At 34.5% G+C, this 22,770-nt stretch overlaps 1 protein-coding gene across 1 annotated transcript in view; it reads right to left on the reverse strand.

Annotated features, from left to right (window-relative positions):
* DYNC2H1 (dynein cytoplasmic 2 heavy chain 1) overlaps positions 1-22,770 on the reverse strand; it is a 306,244-nt gene that overhangs the window by 264,235 nt on the left and 19,239 nt on the right. The window contains exons 13-26 of the mRNA XM_037507914.2: positions 21,949-22,044; positions 18,749-18,901; positions 18,060-18,158; positions 17,171-17,310; positions 16,858-17,086; positions 15,815-15,942; positions 11,822-11,937; positions 10,829-10,956; positions 6,464-6,613; positions 5,311-5,516; positions 4,223-4,378; positions 4,019-4,133; positions 2,967-3,137; positions 1,352-1,734 (exon numbers count right to left, since the gene is read on the reverse strand). Of these exons, the coding sequence (XP_037363811.1) occupies positions 1,352-1,734; positions 2,967-3,137; positions 4,019-4,133; positions 4,223-4,378; positions 5,311-5,516; positions 6,464-6,613; positions 10,829-10,956; positions 11,822-11,937; positions 15,815-15,942; positions 16,858-17,086; positions 17,171-17,310; positions 18,060-18,158; positions 18,749-18,901; positions 21,949-22,044 (2,270 nt within the window). The remainder of the gene's footprint in view (positions 1-1,351; positions 1,735-2,966; positions 3,138-4,018; positions 4,134-4,222; positions 4,379-5,310; positions 5,517-6,463; positions 6,614-10,828; positions 10,957-11,821; positions 11,938-15,814; positions 15,943-16,857; positions 17,087-17,170; positions 17,311-18,059; positions 18,159-18,748; positions 18,902-21,948; positions 22,045-22,770) is intronic.

Raw genomic sequence — 22,770 nt, forward strand, 5'->3', positions numbered from 1 at the left:
TCACTGTGGGGTCTCACCTGGTGGCACAGGCGGTTGAGCACCGCGCTGTGAAGCTGTCTACAGCCTCTGCAGCACCAGTTCTATCCCGGCCGGCCGGCGAGGGTCCCTCATGGAACGGCAGACCTCTCCTGTCTCACCTGCTGCTCCCCTCAGCAGTGTATTTCATCAGTCTGCCTGTTCTGTTCCCCACTCTGTCTCTGGTGAATCCTGTCACCCTCCCACGCATCTGACCTATACCCTGGTTCTTGTATAAAATAAATAAATCAATCTTAAAAAAAAATGAAATAAAATAAAATATCACTGTGACTATTATGTGAAAAGCTTATTGGAGAAGACGAGTAAATTTAAATGATTAGAAAGTAATCCAAGTGAATGACAAAAAAACTTTGGAATAAAATCAAATATCTCTTTCCCAAAACTCTTCTTTCTTTCTGATTTCTGTATGAAAAATGGTATCACTTAATTACTCAAAGCAGAAACACAATGGATAACTTTGAAATCTCATACAGAGATATAAAAGATACATTTAAAATATACTAAATTAGAATCAAGAAAATTTGGTGATGCAATGGATATGGAAATTGAAAGAGGTTTCAAAGAGGTTTCAAAGGTTTGAAAGAGGTTTTTGCTCTGAGTAATTAGGTGACACCATTTGTTACTACAGAAATCAGAAAGAAAAAAAAGAGTTTTGGGAAAGAGATTGTGAGGGGTAAACACATGGATTTATTTTTGACATGTTAATTGAGGATGCTTAGGAAATTCAGAATCCAGAAAAGAAAATTCACTTCAATATAGAAATTGAGAACATAGCAAACAGAAGAGAATTGATGCTGAGAGTGATTAAGTTCACCTAGAGAGAGACTATAGAGTGAGAAAGGAATGTAAGACTGAGCTTAAAGAATGTCTGTATCTAAATCTTTTGAGAGGGTGAGGAATAAGAAACTAGAAATAGAACCAAAGAGGCAGGCAGAAAACCATGAGAGCACATTGTTACTCACAGGGAAGAGACTTTCCAAGAAAGAAGAAATGTTCAACTCTATTAATAATAATCAGAAATAAAGTAAAATAAGGAATGAAAAATGCCCATCAAATTTACAATAAGAGTAACATTAGAAAATACATGCATACATACATACACACATACATATACACATAGTAAAGATAAAAACCTTAAAATGGCTCAAAAAAGTAAATCGCTGAAATAACAGAAAATAGTTTCTCAGAGGCTCCAGTAAAAAGAAGAATGAGCAATGATACTAATAATTATAAAAGTAATTTGCTCATAATGAGCACCTCAAAAGAAAGAATAAAAAACTTTCACAGTGTCTGTAGCTTATGTAGTTGTACTGACCTGAAATCCTCATCAACTCTGTTGAAGCGTGTCTGTTCTTTTGGCAATGCTCCTTGACCAAAAATGGGTTCCAAATACACCCACTTTCTCTGAATATGGTTTAAATTCTGCAGGTATTCATCCAACTCTGCAAGTTTTCTTTCCCATATTGAAGCTTTATCTTCAAATCCTTTATAATAAGGAGACTCCTTTAAGGACTGAAGAAGGCATCTATTATCTCCAACTTGATTTATTATATCTTTCCAGTCTTTAATCAGCTTGATAGTTCGACTTTGGCTGTCTTCATAATCAACCAGTGTAAATACTGCTCCAACTCCCCAAAGATCAAGTTCACGTAATGCTTCTCTGATTGTTACTTCACCTTGGGCCCGACTATTTAAATCCTATTTAACACAAAATAATGATATTTATTATTTCAAATTAATTATCAAATAAATAAGTTTTAAGAAATGTATATTATTAAAAGATTTACATTTAGCTGGCTTTTCAACACAAGGCAAAAAAAAATAAGTGGAATTACATACTCAGAACCTATACAAAGTTCTGCCTTATGTCTTTTACTTATAAAAAACAAAAACAGGGCCTCCCCTGGTGGTGCAGCAGTTGAGCACTGGGCTGCAAAGCTGCCCACAGCCTCTGCAGCGCCAGTTCGATCCCTGGCCACCTGCGAGGGTCCCAGATGGCATGCAGACCTCTCCTGCTGTGCCCGCTGCTCCCCTCAGCAGTGTATTTCGTCAGTCTGCCTGTTCTGTTCTGCGCTCTGGTGAATTCTCTCACCCTCCAGCGCTTCTGACTGTACCCAGTGCTTGTATAAATAAATAAATAAATCTTAAAAAAAAACCCAGAAAATTCAAGTATCACAAATCTATCTTATTTACAGATTTTCAGACCTCAGAAACTTTGCTATAACTGAACTGTTAGTTTTGACACATAAAAAGTTAATAACAATTTTGCAAATTTATAACACTTATGGTAATCCAAATATGCCCAAAGATTATCAACAAACATAACAGTATACATTTTAGAGAGAAAATTAAAATTTGGTGTCAAGAATTCTTTTACTGGGCCTTCCTGGTGGCACACCGGTTGAGCACTGGGTTGCGAAGCTGCCCGCAGCCTCTGCAGCACCAGTTCGATCCCCAGCCACTGGGTGAGGGTCCCACTTGGCGCAGCAGACCTCTCCTGCCACCTGCTGCTCCCCTCATCAGTATATTTTGTCAGTCTGTCTGTTCTGCTCACTGCTCTAGCTCTGGTGAATTCTCTCACCCTCCCGCGCTTCTGACTGTACCCAGTGCTTGTATAAATAAATAAATAAATCTTTAAAAAAAAAAAAAAGAATCCTTTTACTTTACCTTGAATGGCAGAACACAATGTGAAAGTCTGCCCCTTATGACAGTGTTGTAAGAAGATGTACTTTCCCCTGAGACCTTTCTAAATCTAATTAGCAATATGGTTCTTCGTTTAGTTTCTGAATATCTGTAGCTTTTTAGCTTCTATTTATACTTTACAAAGAAAAATATTTAACTTGCTGTTTTATTTAAATAACAAAATACAAAGCAAAATCAGATGTTAACAAATATCAGGTTTATGAGATAATTCTAAGAGTGATTCTTACTTTAAGGTCTGATGCTTTTGCAACAATTGTATCAGCTAGTTTGAGCAGATCACCAAACAGTAATTTCTCTAGACTAGTCCCCCTAGGAAGGCCAAGTAGACGAAAAAGGTCAAGCCAGTGATCTGGAGAAAGATGCTCCCCTCTCACATATTTCAAGATAGGAATTACGGTCTGTTAAAAAGGAAGAAGAAAAGGCACATGTACACAATTATGCAAATATTAGCAAAATGCAAATTTCTATTAGTTACATGATAAACTACTAAATTTTTACTCCATTGTTTTATTTAACAATCTTGAAATCACATCATTAAAAAGAATTGTATGAAACTTTTCATTAAACACTGCTTTACGAAATTAAATATATAAATTAAAGCCTCATTAGGGCCTCCCTGGTGGCGCAGTGGTTGAGTGCTGGGCTACAAAGCTGCCCGCAGCCTCTGTAGCATCAGTTAGATCCCCGGCCACCGGCAAGGATCCCACATGGCACACAGACCTCTCCTGCAGCACCCGCTGTTCCCCTCAGCAGTATACTTCGTCAGTCTGCCTGTTCTGCTTCCTGCTCTGGCTCTGGTGAATTCTCTCACCCTCCTGTGCTTCTGACTGTACCCAGTGCTTGTATAAATAAATAAATAAAATCTTTAAAATAAAAATAAATTAAAGCCTCATTTATTAAACAGTGTTGTAGATTGCTGTGGATGGTCCCTTTGTAGTTTAATGTATTTTAAAACATGACCTAAATTATTTCTATTTCAATGTTTTCAGGACATGTCCTATATCCTAAATATGCTACATGACCCATATCCTAGAATCTAAAAATACTCTGATTTATAACTTAAACTTAACCATAAATTTCTTTCCCATAACTTCTTTCAAATTGGTAGCAGGAATAACATTAATTTCTACGGTATACCCTTTATTTACTATTATTTTCATCAAATGGAATAATTAAAAAATATATAAACTAAAATTATAGTTCAGTAGCTACATAATAATAATATACCTGAAAGCTCCAAAGATCATTTTTAGACAGTAGAACAGTAAAACTATCTTACTTTATATTTATCAACTTCAGACTGTAATTTCACTGTCATTACTGAATGTTCTTCAACTTTCCTTAATCTGTCATGCCAATTCAACAAAAATTCCTCAAACAGGTATGTCTTAGACCTGTAAAACACCAAAAATGCATCTTAAAATTATCATCCCCCAAACTTGATCCAACTATAAAAATCTAAATTTTGTTTATGAATTCAAACCGGAAAGTAATCCAGTCTTCACTGGCCATTTCCTGATATCCTTGCTGAAACTCCTCATAAAGAGCCCAAATTTGTGCGCAGCTCTCAATGTCTGTAGAGATGCTATATGCCAAAGAGAAGTTGGGTTCTTCTAGTCCAAAATGATGGCAATCATCACTACAGAAACAAAAAGTATGCAATCATTACAATTTTTTTGCAAAAGACTGCTAAATATAAATATTCTTTAATTGCATTCCCTGTGTGTGTACATGTGTGTGCTTCTCATACATGTACATGTATGAAACTACACCCGACTCATACAAGAATTTTACTTTAACTCCTTAAGAATGAGCCTTCTAAATCCATTAAATGTCTTTTTTTTCCAAAGGCATCAAAATGGAAAGGTTGTGTATGTGTGTGTGTATATATATATATATATATATATATATATATACACATACATACACACAAATGCTTGTATAAATAATACATATTAGGAATATAAATTTATGGATTAATCTGAAAATACTCTCAGTTGAAGGGATTAGTTTCTCAAATGCAAGATATTCTTCATCTAAATAGCATAAGGTCATTTAGTAAATGTGGTACTAAGATCTCCATTCACTTAACCTATGAAAGTAATTATTTTAAGGTGACATTTTCTTATATAGAACCAAACATAAAGCAATATTAAATTTAATACCTTATAATATAAAACAAATTTTTTTCTTTAAAGTCTCTTATTATTTTGTTAGGTTCATTTTTTCCCAGGGCCTCTGAAAGTAAGTTCTATTACTTTTATGCTCTCTTTTAAATACAGTATATCACAAAAAGCCAGTATTCCACCTCCTTGACTTAACTTTTATATATTTTTAATTTCCTATTCAATTTCTAGTCGTGGTCAGAAATTTGCTTTTCTCTTAACATCTTCTTTATAATCCAAAATTCCTTTGCTAGCAATAACATGAACACTTGTTATTTGTTTTTAAAACAGCTGAAGTTTAAAAGGAAAACCATTAAATAGCAAATACAAGAAAATTATTAGCTTGATATATAAATATAAAACATTTTTTTCAAATAAATACTATTAATTTAGATTAAAAACATACACGAGTTTTTTTCTTATGACTTCAAGATCATCAAACTCAATTTTTTTCTCTTTTATGGACTTTGCACTTTTAGCAAGAGTATTTTGCTGGCCAGTTTCAATAACATCATCACCAGGCTTCAGTTGGTCCCAACGAGCTCTAAATTTTTCCAATTCTTGATAATAGATTTGAAGACGTGATTTCACATTTCCTTTCATCACTTCAATCTATAAGCCAATAGTTAATATAGTTTAATTCAGAGTAAAATCTCACTTTATTCTCACATTTTGACTTCCAACACTTTCTGTTTAAAAAGCAAACCTAAATAAGGGACCAGGAGAAAGACTAATTATAATACAGTAAAAATCAAAATCAAGAAGAAGCAACTATAAGCCAGAGACACACTACGGGGCGGGGGGAATCAGAGGATTAGGAAGGAGGGATTCTGGTCAAACTAAGGGGGGGGTGGGAATTGTATGGGGACTATAACCAAGATGAAAAAGCATTCATTGTGCAAAAATGAAAAATGATGTAAAAAATATATTAAAAATAAATAAATAAAAGGCAAAAAAATAGCAATACCAATTTTCAAAAGATTGTTTTTCATTACTGATAGCAAATGCAATAAAGTAATTCAAAAACACAAGATTGGAGTATAAAGTTACAAAACTAACAGATAGCCCGCAAACATAATCATTAAAAAATCATTCCCGTGATTACCAGCCCCCAAGACTATCAACAAAGTTGATAAGATAAAAAAAAATGGTTGTTCAACAACTACCAGTTGTTCTACCTCAGTTTCCAATTGCTTAATTAAGGAAGGCATTCCCCTGTCCCATGCATGTAAGGGACATAAGACTAAGTTCAGGCCCATGGGATATGAGTTCACTAGATGTGTGCAACTTCCAGGTTGTACCCTTAAAAGACACCGCACATAGTAGGTAAACAAATTCATTCTTAAAAAGGATCAAAAATGCTGGTATGGTAGGAAATCAGCTTAATTAACTATGTGAAATGACCACCATTTATATAAGATTTTTTTATAATATAAAGTACTAAGGGAGGTGATTCGGCAATAATAACTTTATAAACCTGAGTTATTATGAAATAACCAAGAAATCTTCAGTGAGAAAGAATTGTTTTGATTTCTATAAAATGACTAAATGATTCTTACCTGATCTTTAATCATAAGTTGGTGACTTTCCATCATCAACTCAAATTTATCCCACTTGGCTTTCAGATTACTAATTGTTTCTAAACCTCCACCTGCCACAGTGCGTAAAAGTCTGTTTTTATCTTCAGCTTCTTGAAATAGGGGCAAAATCTAAAGGTTAAAAAAAATGTGAAAAACAACCCATTTTATTAATTTCTTAAGTTTGTACTTATTTTAATTTTTTCTTCATTACTTGCTTTTCTAAATCAAAAATTTTTGCTTTTAAATAAGTTATTAACTTCTTGCATACAAAGACCCTAATGCATACTTTTATTACATACAAACTCACTGAGGCAATCTAACATCAGAGGATCAAAAGAATAATAAATAGTAGGGTCTCCCTAGTGGCGCAGGCCGTTGAGCTCAGCGCTGTGAAGCTGTCCACAGCCTCTGCAGCACCGGTTCGATCCCCGCCAGCTGGCGAGAATCCCACGTGGTGCGGCAGACATTTCCTGTCTTGCCCGCTGCTCTCCTCAGCAGTGTATTTTGTCAGTCTGCCTGTTCTGTTCCCTGCTCTATCTCTGGTGAATCCTCTCACCCTCCCGTGCATCAGCTCTTGTATAGAAATAAATAAATCTATTAAAAAATAATAAATAGGGTCTTCCCGGTGGCGTAGCGGTTGAGCGCTGGGCTGCGAAGGTGCCCTCATCCTCTGCAGTGCTGGTTCGATCCCCAACCAGCCAGAAAGGGTCCCACATGGTGCACAGACCTCTCCTGCCACGCCCGCTGCTCCTCTCAACAGTGTATTTCGTCAGTCTGCCTGTTCTGCTCCCCACTCTGGCTCTGGTGAATTCTCTCACCCTCCCGCGCTTCTGACTGTACCCAGTGCTTGTATAAATAAATACATAAATCTTAAAAATAAATAAATAAAAAGAATAATAAATAGTAATATGAGACTGACTAAAGTCACGAATTCATAAAAACAGTATGATAGCTGTTCAAAGGAAAGTTTTTGTAAAGAATGTTCCACGGATAAAAAATTGCTAGAGCTGTCTATAAGCATTAAAACTGGGCCTCCCTGGTGGCGCAGCAGATTGAGCGGCATGCTATTAAGTTTTCCGCAGCCTCTGCAGCACGGGTTCGATTCCCGGCTGGCCAGGGAGAAACCCACATGGCGTGGCAGACCTCTCCTGCCTCGCCCACCTGCTCCCCTCAGCAGTGTCTTCAGCTGCTCCCCTTATCAGTGTCTTCGGTCCATCTGCCCGTTCTGCTCCCCACTCTTACTCTGGTGAATTCTCTCACCCTCCCGTGCCTCTGACCTGTACTGCAGTTCTTGTATAAATAAATTAAAAAAAAAAAAAAAATCTCAAAAAAAAAAAAACTTTAAAAAAGAAGAATTAAAAACTAGTGATTGCTTAAAAACGTAAGTTAACTAAATCATCATACTTATAGAGGAGGCAAAGTCATGAAAAAATACTCTTCATAAACAGACAGCTAAAGAAAGGAAACCATGCTTCTATACTCGGTTTCTCCCTGAAATGTCTTAAAAATTGTATACAGTTAGCAGTTTAGTTAAATGGTCTGGGATACCTTCTAAAACACCATAAAATAGTGTCCAATAATTAACATCTGTATTTTCACTACTGAACAAAGCAATAAAATCCATTCAAGGATTTTTTTAAATGACTGTGCAAACTTAACAGACTGCAACAAAAAAAATCTCCAACATATCTCAATGACCACAGCACAATATCTGGGCAAGACCATTTCCATCTGAGAAACAGAAAACCAGTGGACCAAAAAGTCATGTTTTGCTAGGAAAATGAATAAGAAATAAGAAAACAGAGTAGGATTCTAGTCTCCTACATATAAACAGAATTTAGGTTAGCATGTAAAGATTTTAACACTTTCCTAGTCTACGTGTTCCCATTCCAACTGCTTCAAATCCACATACCAACAAAGGGACATATCAAAAGAGTTCTATTGATATAACATCTCACTATGTAAAACCCAGGAATGGGTTTTGACGTCCAAAAAATCAGCATGCAATCCTTAATGGGCTCACGTGATCTAGATTCTGCCTAGCTTTGCATTCTGTCTCAGTCACTTTCTGCCTCACAAGTTGTCCACATCTCTTAGTTTTTGTGATGCTGGGCTTTGTGTCTCCCCTCCTATTTCATTCTCAATCTCCTTTGCTGCCTTCTTCTATGCTTGAACTTTAAATTTTCGGACGCTCAAACCTACTCCAATATCTGCTACTCTTTGCTATCAACCAGATGATCTAGTCCATTCCAAATTTTTTGTATATCATGGATAGAAATTTAACCAAATTTGACCATTAGATTTTAACTTTACTTTAAATTCCATATTCCTGATTAAACTTCTACCTGACATCTGAATTCCAACCACTTCCAATCGCCAAACATCTCCCTCCTCCAATCATACTCATTTCAGTGGAAGGGGCCAACAGCTTACCACCTGTTCAAGCTAAAAACCTAGGGGACATGTTTATTTCTCTCTCTCCCCCCGCTACCTTATGCATCAGATTCCAACTCTAAACTATTTCTCAGCTTACTCCCTTTCCTCTACTACTATAAAGTACAAGTTTCCATCATCTCTCATCTATCGATTGCAATATCCTACTAACTGTCCTGTCTGCTACTTTTGTATCCCTACATCCATTCTCTATAGAGCAAAGAGAGTAATCACTTCAAAATACAAGCCACACTGTGTCACTCCCCTGCTTAAATCCTCTGATAACATTCTATTACACTCAGAAAAAATCCAAACATCTTATCATTGTCTAAAACTACCTTCATAATCTGGCCCTTACCTACCTTTCCAATATTACCTCATACAATTTCCTTTCTTAAATATTATGGCTTTCTTAGTAACTAACAGTCTTGAAAACATTTATATTGATCTCTTCCTTTAGTATACAAAATTCCTTCTCTACTTTAGGATCTTTGTATTTGTTGTTCATTCTGGGATCCCCAAATTTTGGAATCCTGGCTCCTTATCTTTCAGGTCAGATATCAGCCCTCTGAGAATGCTTCCCATGACCATCCACACTAAGTAACATCACCCCAGTAGGCATGTCCATGCTTCTCACTACTCTACTTCCTCTCACTCTTCTCTCCCATTCTCCCTACCCTTATGCACACACCAATAGCACAGCAAATTCATAAATGCAACTCCAAGTCCATAGTCAATATCTGTTATTTATAAATCACCTGATGTGATCTATTTATAGGTCACAGTATAAATTAAATATCCTTTGAATAATGAATGTTTTAGCTAACTGCCACAGTTCATAATGCCATTCCTTCCTGAGTTACTTCCTTCAACTAGACAATCATATTATTTTATTTGACTTTAGACCTTCTTTATACCTTCTAGCCACTACATAAAAGTCTATAATTCTTTTCACCATAAAAATATATTAATTTGCCAATTCTTAAAACTTTCTTTATAATTTTCATTCTGTCACATAGTAAGGACACATAAAAGTTTTATTATGACTTGAATTATTTCTCTTCTTTCCTCCAAATATGACTAATATCATCTATAAAGCATTTTATATAAGTTTGGCTTGCTTATTATTCTAAGCTCTAGTCTTCAAGATATACTCCATGAATCTTTACCACTCTTTTATCTTTGTCTCTAAGGACAAAGTGTTCTTCCATCACATGTGAGTGTGTATTTATGTGTGCATGTATTCCTAATTCAATTCTAACTTCATACTTTGATATCCTAAACTTACAACTCTGGAAGTAAAAAGCATGAATTATTTATTTATTTGTTTGTTTGTTTGTTTGTTTGTTTGTTTTTAAGATTTATTTATTTATACAAGAACCGGGGCACAGGTCAGATGCACGGGAAGGTGAGAGGATTCACCAGAGACAGAGCGGGGAACAGAACAGGCAGATGAGCCGAAATACACTGCAGAGGGGAGCAGCGGGCAAGACAAGAGAGGTCTGCTGCACCATGTGAGCAGCAATCCCTGGCTAGCCGGCCGGGATCAAACTGGTGCTGCAGAGACTGCAGACAGCTTCACAGCACGGCGCTACGGCGCTCAACCGCCTGCGCCACCAGGGGAGACCCAAAAGCATGAATTATTTATGTTTAGCTTAGACTTACTGTAATATGGCACATCACAAAATAGACTGCAAATACTTTTGAAGACAATCAGAAGCATTACTCTTACTACTTCATTACATCAACAAGACATTCAAGAATCCAAATATGAGCTGACCAGCTGGACCAAATTATATGGACTTCTTTATAATGCTGAGATCACATGATATTTCTAAACAGTAACATAAAATTACCTAACTTAAGCATCTCCAGAATAGTAACAATAAGTAAATAGTTTGTGATTCTCACCTCTGGCTTCCGTTCTTGCAGCTTACTGTATTGTAAATTTGCATCACCTATCTCTTCCACAGACTGGGGCATAATTGCTAAGACCTCCATAGCCTCAGTAACAAATGTGTCAATTTCATGTAAATGAGCTGAATAGGTAACAGTGAAGTAGAGAAATATTATCACAAAAAATACTCAATTGCATAGTTCATAAATGAAGGAGTGTTAGAAGTAGTCACTACAAGAAATACATTAAATCCTAAATTATCATTTGCTGTCATACAACAAAATTTGAAATTGGTGAGTCAGCAAAAATATCTTCTCATCAGTTTACATTACACTTAAAAGTTCTAAGAAAAAACCTAAAATATACTCATTCTTTTTAAATGTTACTCAAAATCCAGAGCTTTTTCAGTCTTTTATATATTAAAATATCTCAGTTTAAAAGGAAAAGAAAAAAGCAGTCATTTTAATACTTAAGGAGAAACACATTATAAGCAGAATTACCTACTTTACTCAATAACTGATAGAACAAGTGGGTCTAGCTCAAACTGCATAAAAAATAAAATGCCTTCAAATTTTACAACTCTTAGGAGTTTAACATGGACCTTACTTCCTTACTAAATCTAAGCACTTTTCATTTCATGATAGTTTCTAGATCAGTTTTAATCACCGTTGGGGCTCATTTCATAACTATAAAAGCAAATGCCTTTAGATATAATTAATTTTATTTTTTTCTTAACCAACATTTATTTCACTTTTTAAAAATTGTTTTATATATATAAATATATATTTTTTACATCATTTTTCAGTTTTTTGTACAATGTATGCATTTTCATCTTGGTTATAGTGCCCGTAAAATTCCCACCACCCTTGTTTTCATCCCTTCTCCCCTCTGTGGTGTGTCTCTGGTTTACAGTTGCTTGTTGATTTTGATTTTTACTTTATTATAATTAATCTTTTTCCTGATCCCTTATTTAATTTTGTTAATAGAAATTCAAAAAGTATCTTTACCTTGAATGGACTTCTTTAAAGAAAGAATAAGCATATCAAATAACTTCTGGATGAGATCATCAATCACAGTCTTCACAGGGTTGCAATTAATATTTAAACAATCTACTCTGACAGCACTGCAAATGCCAATGGACATATTTCGACATGAAAAAGGATCATTAGAGGAAAAGGGTCTCATTACAACGTTATGATTTTGTGTAATTTAATTAAAACCCAAATCATTAGAATTTCATTTAGCAAAAATGTTTACATATATGATTAATAAATTTTTCATTAAATGATAATTTTGCTAAAATACTATAATTTTTAATCATGAAATCTACTAGTTCAAAAAAGTAGCATATTATGAATACATTTAAATATTTACAAAGTTTACTTGTCACAGCATGTAGTTATTAAAATACAAAACAAAATAATTATCATGCAATAAAAGTACAAATAATAAGAGAAAGAGACAGAAAATGAATATAGGTCATAAAGGCAATAAGACAATAAAACAATGTGATACCATTTTATAACTATTGAAATGACAAACATGAAGTGAATTATTATATTGTCAGTTGTGGACAGAGAATTCTCAAAACTGTTGTTCAGGGTATAAAATATCACAACTTTCATAAAGTATAATTTAGTAATATATAACAATTTTAAAATAAGCTCATCCATTGTCCTAATAACGTCATCATCAAAATTTATCCTAAGGAAATCTTCAGGAAAGACTCCAAGATTTATATACAACTTGAATTATTATGATAAAAAAATAGAAACAAGTTTATAAAACTAGCTAAATTATTTTATCTGCTTACAATTAAAAATCATATTTTTGAGCATTAGGTAATAACAGCAAAATACTAATAGTAGCATTAAATAAAATTGCAGGATGCAGTAAGATACAAATTTTATAAGTATATGAGCTAATATTTCTAAAACACAAATATAAATATTATACTTTTCTATATTGAAAAAATAAAAAGCAAATGTACTATTTCAATCATCAAAAAAAAAGATATTTTAAGAACACCAATTCTTTGTATGTTATCTTTACTCCTAAATTGTAATGTAGGAACACAACATTTAAGCCAGACTCACGCATTGAGAAGAATCTCATATTTGTCTTAAAATATATAAAGTTTTTTAAAAGTCTGGAAATTTTAGTCAGAAAGATTTCTTTAAAAGGTACTTGCCCTTTTTAAATCATATTCAGGTAATAGTCTTAGAAGGCAAGCTCTGTGTTAACTCACTTTTTTATAATAAAAATACAGTAATCTTTTAAAGTATTATTTATTTGTTCTTCAACTAACTAGAGAAGTTTAAATTCCAGCTCCTAACTACCAAAACATGTAGGAGCCAATATGCTTGATGTTGGCAACAGCATGATGTTATATGAATTTGAAAACCTGACGGTCAAGATTTCTAATGACCAACATGAGATGATTTTAGAAAACCTAAAAAATTACATTATGCTCTATTTTGCTAAGGAATTAACAGAAAACAGTTTAATTACAGCACAGTTATACTCACTGACTACAGAATCCTGTGGCCAAAACTAACACTCACCTTCCACTTGAAAATACAGACGACAATCAATATGTGATGGGGGCTCCATTCAACTTTAGGCAGAATGGAACAGCCACAACCAGCCTACCCAAACTTACATCCTCATCACACTGTCTGAAATACATCATTAGAATACAGCTTCTCTGATCTCTTATATTTCTAAAAAGTACCCATAAAATAAGTATCTGTGTATAAATTCATGGGTATATTAGCTTAGGCGAAACCGCAAGAAACAGCAAAATGAAAAAAGGAATATCAGATGAGCGTTCTTTCTTTGTTTTGTTTAGCTTTGGCAGGGAAGCATAAAGCGAAAACCAGCTCACAATTAAGGACAAACAGTAGTGGTAGCAGGGTAGGTCTTAGGTAGTCAATGAAAAAAATCAAAGAAGATGGGCAAGATAGGGTGAAAGAAAGGATCCAGCAAAGAGAAATTTTAGAAACTTTATATGCAAACATTTCAAAAGCAATTTTTCTTTACTTCAAGCTAATATTAATGGCATTATCCCAATCATCTAAATTCAAATTCTCAAGTCATTTATTTATCTCATCTCTCTTCCCCATCTCTCAACTTTCTACAAAAGTAAGTCCTCTTAATACTTCCTATTTTCACCTGCCTTATTTTGAGTGCCAATAATTTAGTCAGTTACTTCTGGTCTTCTGGATAACTAACTGTTCTTCCTCTAGGACCCCTTTGTTACACCACCCAACTCATTATTTCCAGATTAACATTGTGACTGTTAACATAGCTTTGATACTGACACACTCCTGTTTAGAAACTTTCAATAGCTAACCATCCTAACATGGATAAAATTCCAATTCCCTATTTTAGAATATTTTGAAATGTAAGATTTTCCCAAATTTGTAGCATGACTACCTCTTTCCAGGAACATTAGTACTTAATAAATCCTTAACTCTAACCGAATTTCCAATTAACTAACTACATTTTCAGTATATTAATCCCTCTTTTTGAGGGTCTCTATTCTATCCTCCAATTCTCATCTCTACCTGTTAAAATTCTAGTTCAAGGAGAAAGTTGCCCTGATTTTTCCCAAATGGATAGGATGGCATCATCCTGTAAATCCCCGTAATATTTAGTTCATTCTCTAAATAGAATACAGATTATTCTATCTGGTATTGATAATACTAATATTTGTCGAGAATTTACCCTGTAGCAGTAATTTGAATGCAAATGTTCATCTTAACAGTGTCATTTTAACTATTTCAAACTAAACAAATTGAGGTTCACAGGGTCTGAACAGCTACCAAAGTTAGGCAGCTGCTAAGAGCCTCCTAACTGCAGAGACAGCTCTCTGTATGTAAGTTAATCATCAAATACACTGGTTTTACTGTGCTACTAGAAAGCAAGTAATTTGATCTCAACTTGATCTGTCTTCTCTGCTCCCATAAGACATGGTTTTGCATATTATATCAATAAATGTTCATCAAATATTTATTGAAATAATCAACTAATTCATTACAGTAACATTTTTATTTTAAATTTATTTATTTAATTTTTTTCCTAAGGTTTATTTATTTATTTATTTATTTATTTATTTATTTATTTAGACAATCACAGGTTACAGTCAGAAGCACGGGAGGGTGAGAGAATTCACCAGAGCCAGAGCGGGGAGCAGAGCAGGCAGAAGGACCGAAGTACACTGCTGAGGGGAGCAGTGGGCATCAGGAGAGGTCTGCGCGCCATGCGGGACCCTCCTCTAGTGGCAAGGGAGCAGCCGGGGAGCAGCCGGGGAGCAGCCAGGGATCGAAACGGCACTGCAGAGGCTGCGGGCAGCTTCGCAACCCAGCGCTCAACCGCTGCACCACCGGGGAGGCCCACAGTAATATTATATTTTACAGGTAATAGAGATACAATTACACAGGGAAATAAGCTATAGAGCTTATTACAAAATCTGTCTGAGTGATACGAATTTCAGATAGTAAAGGGATATATTTTCATGCAGCTGGGTTATAAGATATCCTTATGAGGATTTCCTCCACATTTAGGGCACTACCTAGATACAGCACTATGTTGATATGCCCCTCCCCTCACCAACGCATTTGAAAGGAAGCAGAACAATACAAAAGCAGAGTCAGACGTCATTATCTTTATACCCTGTACCATTCTCACAGCAGTAGCTTCTTATCATCTTTAGACTGTGTCTATGCATATCAAATATTAAATCCTCCTCCAAACTTAGACATCTCCACCCCCACTCTACTCTAGCCAAGTAGGTCTCAGTCAGGAGAACCTCTAGAAGAAAAACTTCTTTGAGTCACAGCATTGCTCTACTCAAATGATACTCAAGTGTAAAGATCAGCTTTTGAAAGTTAAGAAATTCAAGTGACCCTGACTTTAATACTACTAAGTGAAGAAGAACCCTTATTAGCCCCTTGCAATAATTTATGACAAACAATTACTATTTTAACTTCTAATACCTTGGAAGTCGTTCAACTTCTTTCCCTTTTATTTTCAGTGCTTTAAAATTCTTCTCCCAATCATGTACAGTAGAAAGATGTTTTTCAACTAGAGCTTCCATATCAACTTGCCCAATTACAATCCATTCCTATTTAAAGAATGAAAACATATTAAATAAACATAACTAATAAATTAACATTGAAAAGAGTAAAGTGCCATTAAGATCAATAAAAAGGGTCCAATGAGACATTTTCAAGTAAATTTCAATTGATGCATGTAATTGCAATCATTATTGCTTAGCCTAAAGAATGAATAGGAAAATACAATAATTATAAAGCTTTATATAAAACACAAACTCTTAAGATTCTCAAATTTGATATATCTGTATATATATAGACACACAAAAGATATACGTACAAACACACACAACAAACATACACATACAAGATCAGAACTACTTCTGCAAAGCCAGGAACTACTGTAGTCTACAAATCTGAAAACATTCAGATTTTGTTAATTCTAAAATCTAAAATGAAGAAACATTTCAGCAGCACTTTAGAAACTAGCTGAAAAACAAAGAGAAACTGGCTGAATTCCAGGACCAATAGAAAAGTGTAATGAATGCAATTAGGGTTTATCTTTGGAGTTAGTAAGTATGATACACAGAAACAAAAATAAGACATTAAATCTACTATTTCATTAACTTTGAGAACTACCTCCATGGATTGCCCTTGATGCAAAAAAATAAAGGATATATCTTCCTGAGAAGAATTAAAACTTATACAAAAGAACTGTATCACATTTCAAATTGATAAAAAATCAGGAAAAGGGAAAAAATTAGTTTCTCAATTTTAAATAATGAAAGAGAAAAAATTTAGTATAATTTCTCATTTGTAGTATAAGTCTCAATTTTATAAGAACACTCTCAACTCTACCTCTCTCATTTGTCACATTTTTATTTTATACCAGTCAAGACAAACTGTTAATTTTGTACATTTAACACTAATTCAGTCAGCCAGGTAAAATATTATAATTGAAGAATGGCAAATCACATGTTCCATACCTTATGTTGTTGTAAAACAGCTGACAATCTCCTAAAAAGATCTTCTGCTTTGCTGAAAATAGTCAAAAATCCACTGGCATTTCTATCAATCATAATAGTAAAGATAGATTCATCTCCTGCCTCACCAACTCCCTTAAACTGATTAGGAATGCCAATGAATCTCTTCATTTCTCTATAATACTTAGCCCGGATTTCTTCAAAAGGAGGTCTGAATTGTAATCGTCCTTGTCTGAAAGTAAATGAATAACTTTAAAATATAAATCATCAGAAAATTATACATTGAAAGTTTGGTTGAATTTTGAAAACACCTTACTTGTATGTTAAGTCTATATTTATTTCTGGCAGATTCTCATTAAGTGCTTCTAAGCCCATCTGATACTGATGTTCCAGAGCTTTGTACAGTTGATGATTCCAGTGCTGTTTCCACGCGTGCATGTCACTTGCTTGGAATCCCTAATATGTTATATTTACATGTTTAATTAAAAATTAGGTGTTAGAATGAAATTTTCATTTAATGCCTTTATATCACAAGTAGTAATATTATAAGCAAAAAAACCCCTTATTTTACTTATCTTAAAAATGCAACTAATTCCATGTTAGTCGAAGCATTAAATTTTATGTAAGAAAAAATATTAAAATGTTTAACCTTTATGCTTATAAATAACACTGAAAAATAAGTAAAATTTAAAAATCAAGTTAACATTAAATGGATTTCATACTTGTACTTTATTTTATGATGTTTAAAAAATAACAGAGACAATTTTGTGATCATCTTATTCCTTTTTTCAAAAATTTCCATTAAGTATAGCTCCTCCCTTCCCACTCCCTAAATAAACCATTGCATGAGAAATTTAAATATCAGAATGCTCAGACTAGTTGACACACTCATTTGCTTCCAGGTAACTCTGTGTTCCACAGAAGTTACAATCATATCAAAGAAAATAACTAATAATAGTCAAGCACAAAGTCACAAAAGTCTGAATTGAAGGATTTGGCATTTCATAAAATATACAGAAGTTGTTTTTTTTTTCCATATTTTTAAGTGTGTCTTGTTACTCTATATACTTTATACATAATTCACTAGAATTCTAAAATTATTCAAAGTTTATTAGTGAGGATTTATGAACTTTTCAACAATTCATATACTGACATACTGAAAGATGGCATCACAAAGTGTAGACACAAAGTAAAGCATGCTCTACCTGTGCTTCCACACTTGCTAACCCAGTTCTCAATTCTTGCAGTCCATCTTTCCAGCGCTGTTGCTGTCGAAGCAGATCAATATTCATAAGGACTACCACCTGTTAAAAATTAAAGCATAAAACTCAAAATATCATCCAAAGAAATAGTCACTTTAAGGGGAAAAACCTGACAGATATCACCTTAAGCAAACCATCAAGGTCAGCACACCCTTTAATTAGACATGTCAATACCTGGTTGATCAATGGGGAAAGCAAAGTGTTACATTTGTAGAATTCCTGTCAAAACTGCATAACCCCAATCGAACATGAGATAACACATATCCCCCAAATGGGAGCTATTCTGTAAAATTAAGTGACCAAGTACCAAGGTGAGGAAAAACAAGGAAGGACTGAGTAGAAGGAAAATACAGAGAGTTTACAACTGAATGCAAGATGGGATCCTGGATTGAATCCTGGAAAAGGAAAAAAGGTATCAGTGGAAAAGTTGTACATTTCAAAACGTTTGGTTTCCAAGTCTTGATAATTGTACATAAATTGTTAAAATAGGGAAAGTGGATGAACAGGAACTCAGTACAATTTTGCAAGTTTTAGTCTCACATTATTTTCAAATATGTTATTTAAAGTTACAGTCTAATTACTTTTTAAATAATATCATTAATAGTTTTCTCAAATTTATAAATAAAATATACCTTTTCACAAAATGTAGTGTGCCATTTTCTCAATTTTCTGTTTTCAGTTGCAAGTCGTTCAGCAGCATTTTGGAGCTTTTGGATGTAGCCCTCTAACTCTTTAGGGTTATCCCATGTAATTTGTGACTTTCCTCCACTTCCTGCTTTAGAATTCTAAGGTACAACAAATATTTACTAAATAAATGTATGTCTTTTTTCCAAAAGATTAAACATACTGCGATCATAAGGCCAATTAGCCACAACACTGTCATTTATGTATCTTTTAATTTTATAAATAAATGATAAAGCAATCCAGCCAATATTGTGCAGCCCTCTCCTGCCTCACCCATTTTTTTCGGGATCTTCCTCTTACAAGTAAAATCCCCAGACACAACACAATACACAAGCATATGAAAACTGAAAGATAGACTTAAGAGGCAGACAGCCTAGAAAGTTTAGAAATTGAGGAAAACACCAGATTTCCTCACAGTCACCTATAGACACAGACAAGCCTCCAGGAGAAGCCTGTTCCTCTAGCCAAAGGATTAGGAAAACATTAGCTGAATGCCCTACATGGATGCAATAAGACCTTGAAGTGGGGCTCACTTTCACAGGCAGGTGTCAATGGCAGTAAAAGGGGGCAGTGGACTTCCATCTGATCATATGGGGTGGTGCAAGTCCATGTCCCACTTTTGACAGGGATCTGCAGGACCAAGCAGAAAATGGAACATACACACTCACCCAGTCCTCATACTACATATTGTTTCAGATAGAAATGTGTAGCTGAGAAAGGAACACAAACCAAGTGACAGTGGATTCCTCAGAAGAAACCATAGAGGCCAAGAGGAGGAGGTAGAATAACATTTTTAAAGTGCTAACAAGAAAAAGAACTGTCAAACATGAAATTGGTGCCTGGTGAAATATCCTTCAGAATGAGCAGAATAAAAACATTCTCAGATGAAGAAAAAATAAGAGTTTGTCACTAGCAGACCTACTCTCAGAGCAAAGCTAAATTAAGTTCTCTAAATAAGACTGAAATGATAATAAGCTAGAAACGTAAACTAAAGAAGAGCACTGATGATGAAAATGTAATATATAACAAACTATCCTCATGCGTTTCTTAAATCATATTTGATGATTAAAGCAAAATTATAAGGCCATCTAATGTGGTGTTCCATGTTTGTAGAGGAAATACTTAAGACAAATATGTTAAAGTGAGAGGGCAAAGAGACCTAAATAAAATCAAAATCTCTATGCTTCACCTGAAGTGGTAAATAAGGCATAGTGAGTTTCTAGACTACAGTAATCTTCAATAAATAGCTGATGAACAAATGAACTTACACAATTGTAATAAATTCAACAGAATATTCTACGAGTCAGTTCAAGAAGCATTTGCTGAAAAATTACTATCACCACATTACTACTGTACTGCTAGAGAATACGGAGTAACTAAAGTCACTATTCAACAACATAGTGAGTAGTCAGAGGGTAGCAAGAACCTTAATGTTTTCTCTCCTCCACTCTAATTTTATATCCACTGCTATCTCTCATTTTTTGTATGTTAAATATAATTTATTTGCTTCTCACAGCCCAGTTTCTCTAAATATCCCCTTAAAAAATATCAATGGATGTTAATTTGAACATAGAGAAGAAAATGCTCTAAAAGCTTAAAACACAATCAATTTAGTGAAAAAGATCAAAAATAATAAACTAGGGTTCAATTTTCAGAAAATACACTTATAAGTACATTTTAAAAAGTTTAAAAAGATATACACCAGACTATTACAAAAGGTCGTTTTTGCAACTTCCATTATATATTCATATTGTGTTCTGGCAACAAGGGGAAAATGTTTTTAGTAACATTTATAATGTGAATTATGTAATTTAGGCCTGAGAAGTAGTATGTGTAAGGTATGTAGAAAAGAGTTAACATAGCAGGTCTCACAGCTAACCCTGAAAGGTCTGTCTTATAATAAATGACAGGTCATCAACTGGCACACAGGAATTTGTATTTATGTTCCCACCTCCCCAACTATTGTACTAAATCAATGCAGTTTATGCTTAACACTTGATTTCCTTCTGTGCACCTGGAATTTTGGTACCTACTAGCAAAAGAATATCAGGGCCTAATAAAAGTGTGGGCACTAAATCACTAATAACCTTCCTTACTGAAACATTTCACATGTGCTACAACCAGTTGCTAGGTGAATGAAGCATGCCACTGGCAGAGGGCTCTTGAAAACCTGTACCTGGTTTTCCCAGGACTTCAGCCTATGCATCTCTCCCTGTCCTAAGTTTGCTTTGCGTCCTCTAACTGTAATAAATCACTGCTGTGAGTCCAACTATAGCCTCTGTCTTGTAAGCCATTCTAGGAAATCATAGAACCTGGGGCAGTCTAAGGACCATGACAGAACTAGTTATCCACTGTAAAATAAAAGGGAGAAAAGGGCATACATCTATGCTTCACATTTTTTGAAGTATTTCATATCTATAAGAACTAAAAAGTTAGACTTCAAAAAGTTAACAGGGCCTCCCTGGTGGCGCAAGGGGTTAAGACACAACCTATGAAGCTATTCACAGCCACTGCAGCATGAGTTCAATCCCCGGCTGGCCAGGGAGCTATCCACATGGCACAGCAGACCTCTCCTGACTTGCCCGCTACTCTCCTCAGCAGTGTGTTTCAGTCAATATGTCTGTTCTGTTCCCCACTCTGTGTCTGGTGAATCCTCTCACCCCCACACCTCTGGCCTGTACCCCAGTTCTTGTATGTGTAAATAAATGAATCTTTAAAAAAAAGTTAACAGACATATAGGGTGTCCTCATTTCATGTACATAGATATTTAAATAAGCATAGCTGCAGAGCAAATATATCTTGTTATAAAATTAGGAGGTGACAGAAAAGCAGTAAATGGTCTTATATGCAAGGACCTCACACTTCTGCAGTAAATATGATACAATATATAGTAAATATAATAGCTACAAATTATATACTATGCATATTAACTCAATTGATCAAAATGAACACCACAACACCTGAAACATTATGACTATTTAAATCTACCATTAGGAAAAAAATCTATTTTTCCAAAACAATTGTTAAGACTGAAGGAAGTTACTGAGGAGTAAAATAAGCCAGAGATGAGTGGGTATGTTAAGCTAAAAAATATACTGAGAAACACTTCACATGTAAAATTGGATTATAACATACAAAGGCCATGTACCTTAATTATCTGCTCAAAGGCTAAGGCAGACTGCAACATCATTGGTCTCTGACTTTGAATCATTTGTTGATCAATAGAATTGTAAAAATGTGCCACCTACAAATTAAAAATTCAATTATCAAGAGTTGCTTAATAAATAGCAGTTAATTTTAATTGTTCTTAATTTTTAATTGTTTGAATGGAAATATTAACTTTTATTAATTCTAAGAGTTAACAAAAAAGTTTTTTCATCTATGAAAAGATTCATTTAATACTACCTCTGTTCCCACCAAGGAAAAGAACTGACAATTCCCACCTCTATACCTTCACAGATATTCTAAGCATTTATAACACAGTATTCATGTTAAATAATTTATCTATTTGTTGAATATCTGTCATCACCAATGGGCTTTAGAGTCAGAGAAACGTGATATCAAATCCCAGCTTCATAATGTATTACCTGTGATGCATTAGAAAAACATCATAAATCTAATTTCTAATTAGGTCTTTGAAAAATAGGACTAACTGAAATAACATAAGTAAAGCATATATCAGGTCTAATATTTCATGAGAAATCAATTTTTAGTTTGCTCTCTCACACTAAAGCAGTGGTTCTCAACTGTGGCTGCTTTGCAGCCCAGGGAACATTTCACAATGTCTGAAGCTATTTTTGATGATCAGATCAAGACAGGTGCTACTAGCAAGGGATGATGCTAAACATCATACAATGCACAGAACAAGCCCCATAAAAAAGATATAGTCAGGGCCTCCCCTGGTGGCACAGCGGTTGCGCGCTGGGCTGCGAGGCTGCCCACAGCCTCTGCAGCACCGGTTCGTTCCCTG

Source organism: Talpa occidentalis, unplaced genomic scaffold (assembly GCF_014898055.3).
Source record: "Talpa occidentalis isolate TD23 unplaced genomic scaffold, MPIMG_talOcc4v2.1 talOcc4.12, whole genome shotgun sequence".
Classification (NCBI taxonomy): Eukaryota; Metazoa; Chordata; class Mammalia; order Eulipotyphla; family Talpidae; genus Talpa; species Talpa occidentalis.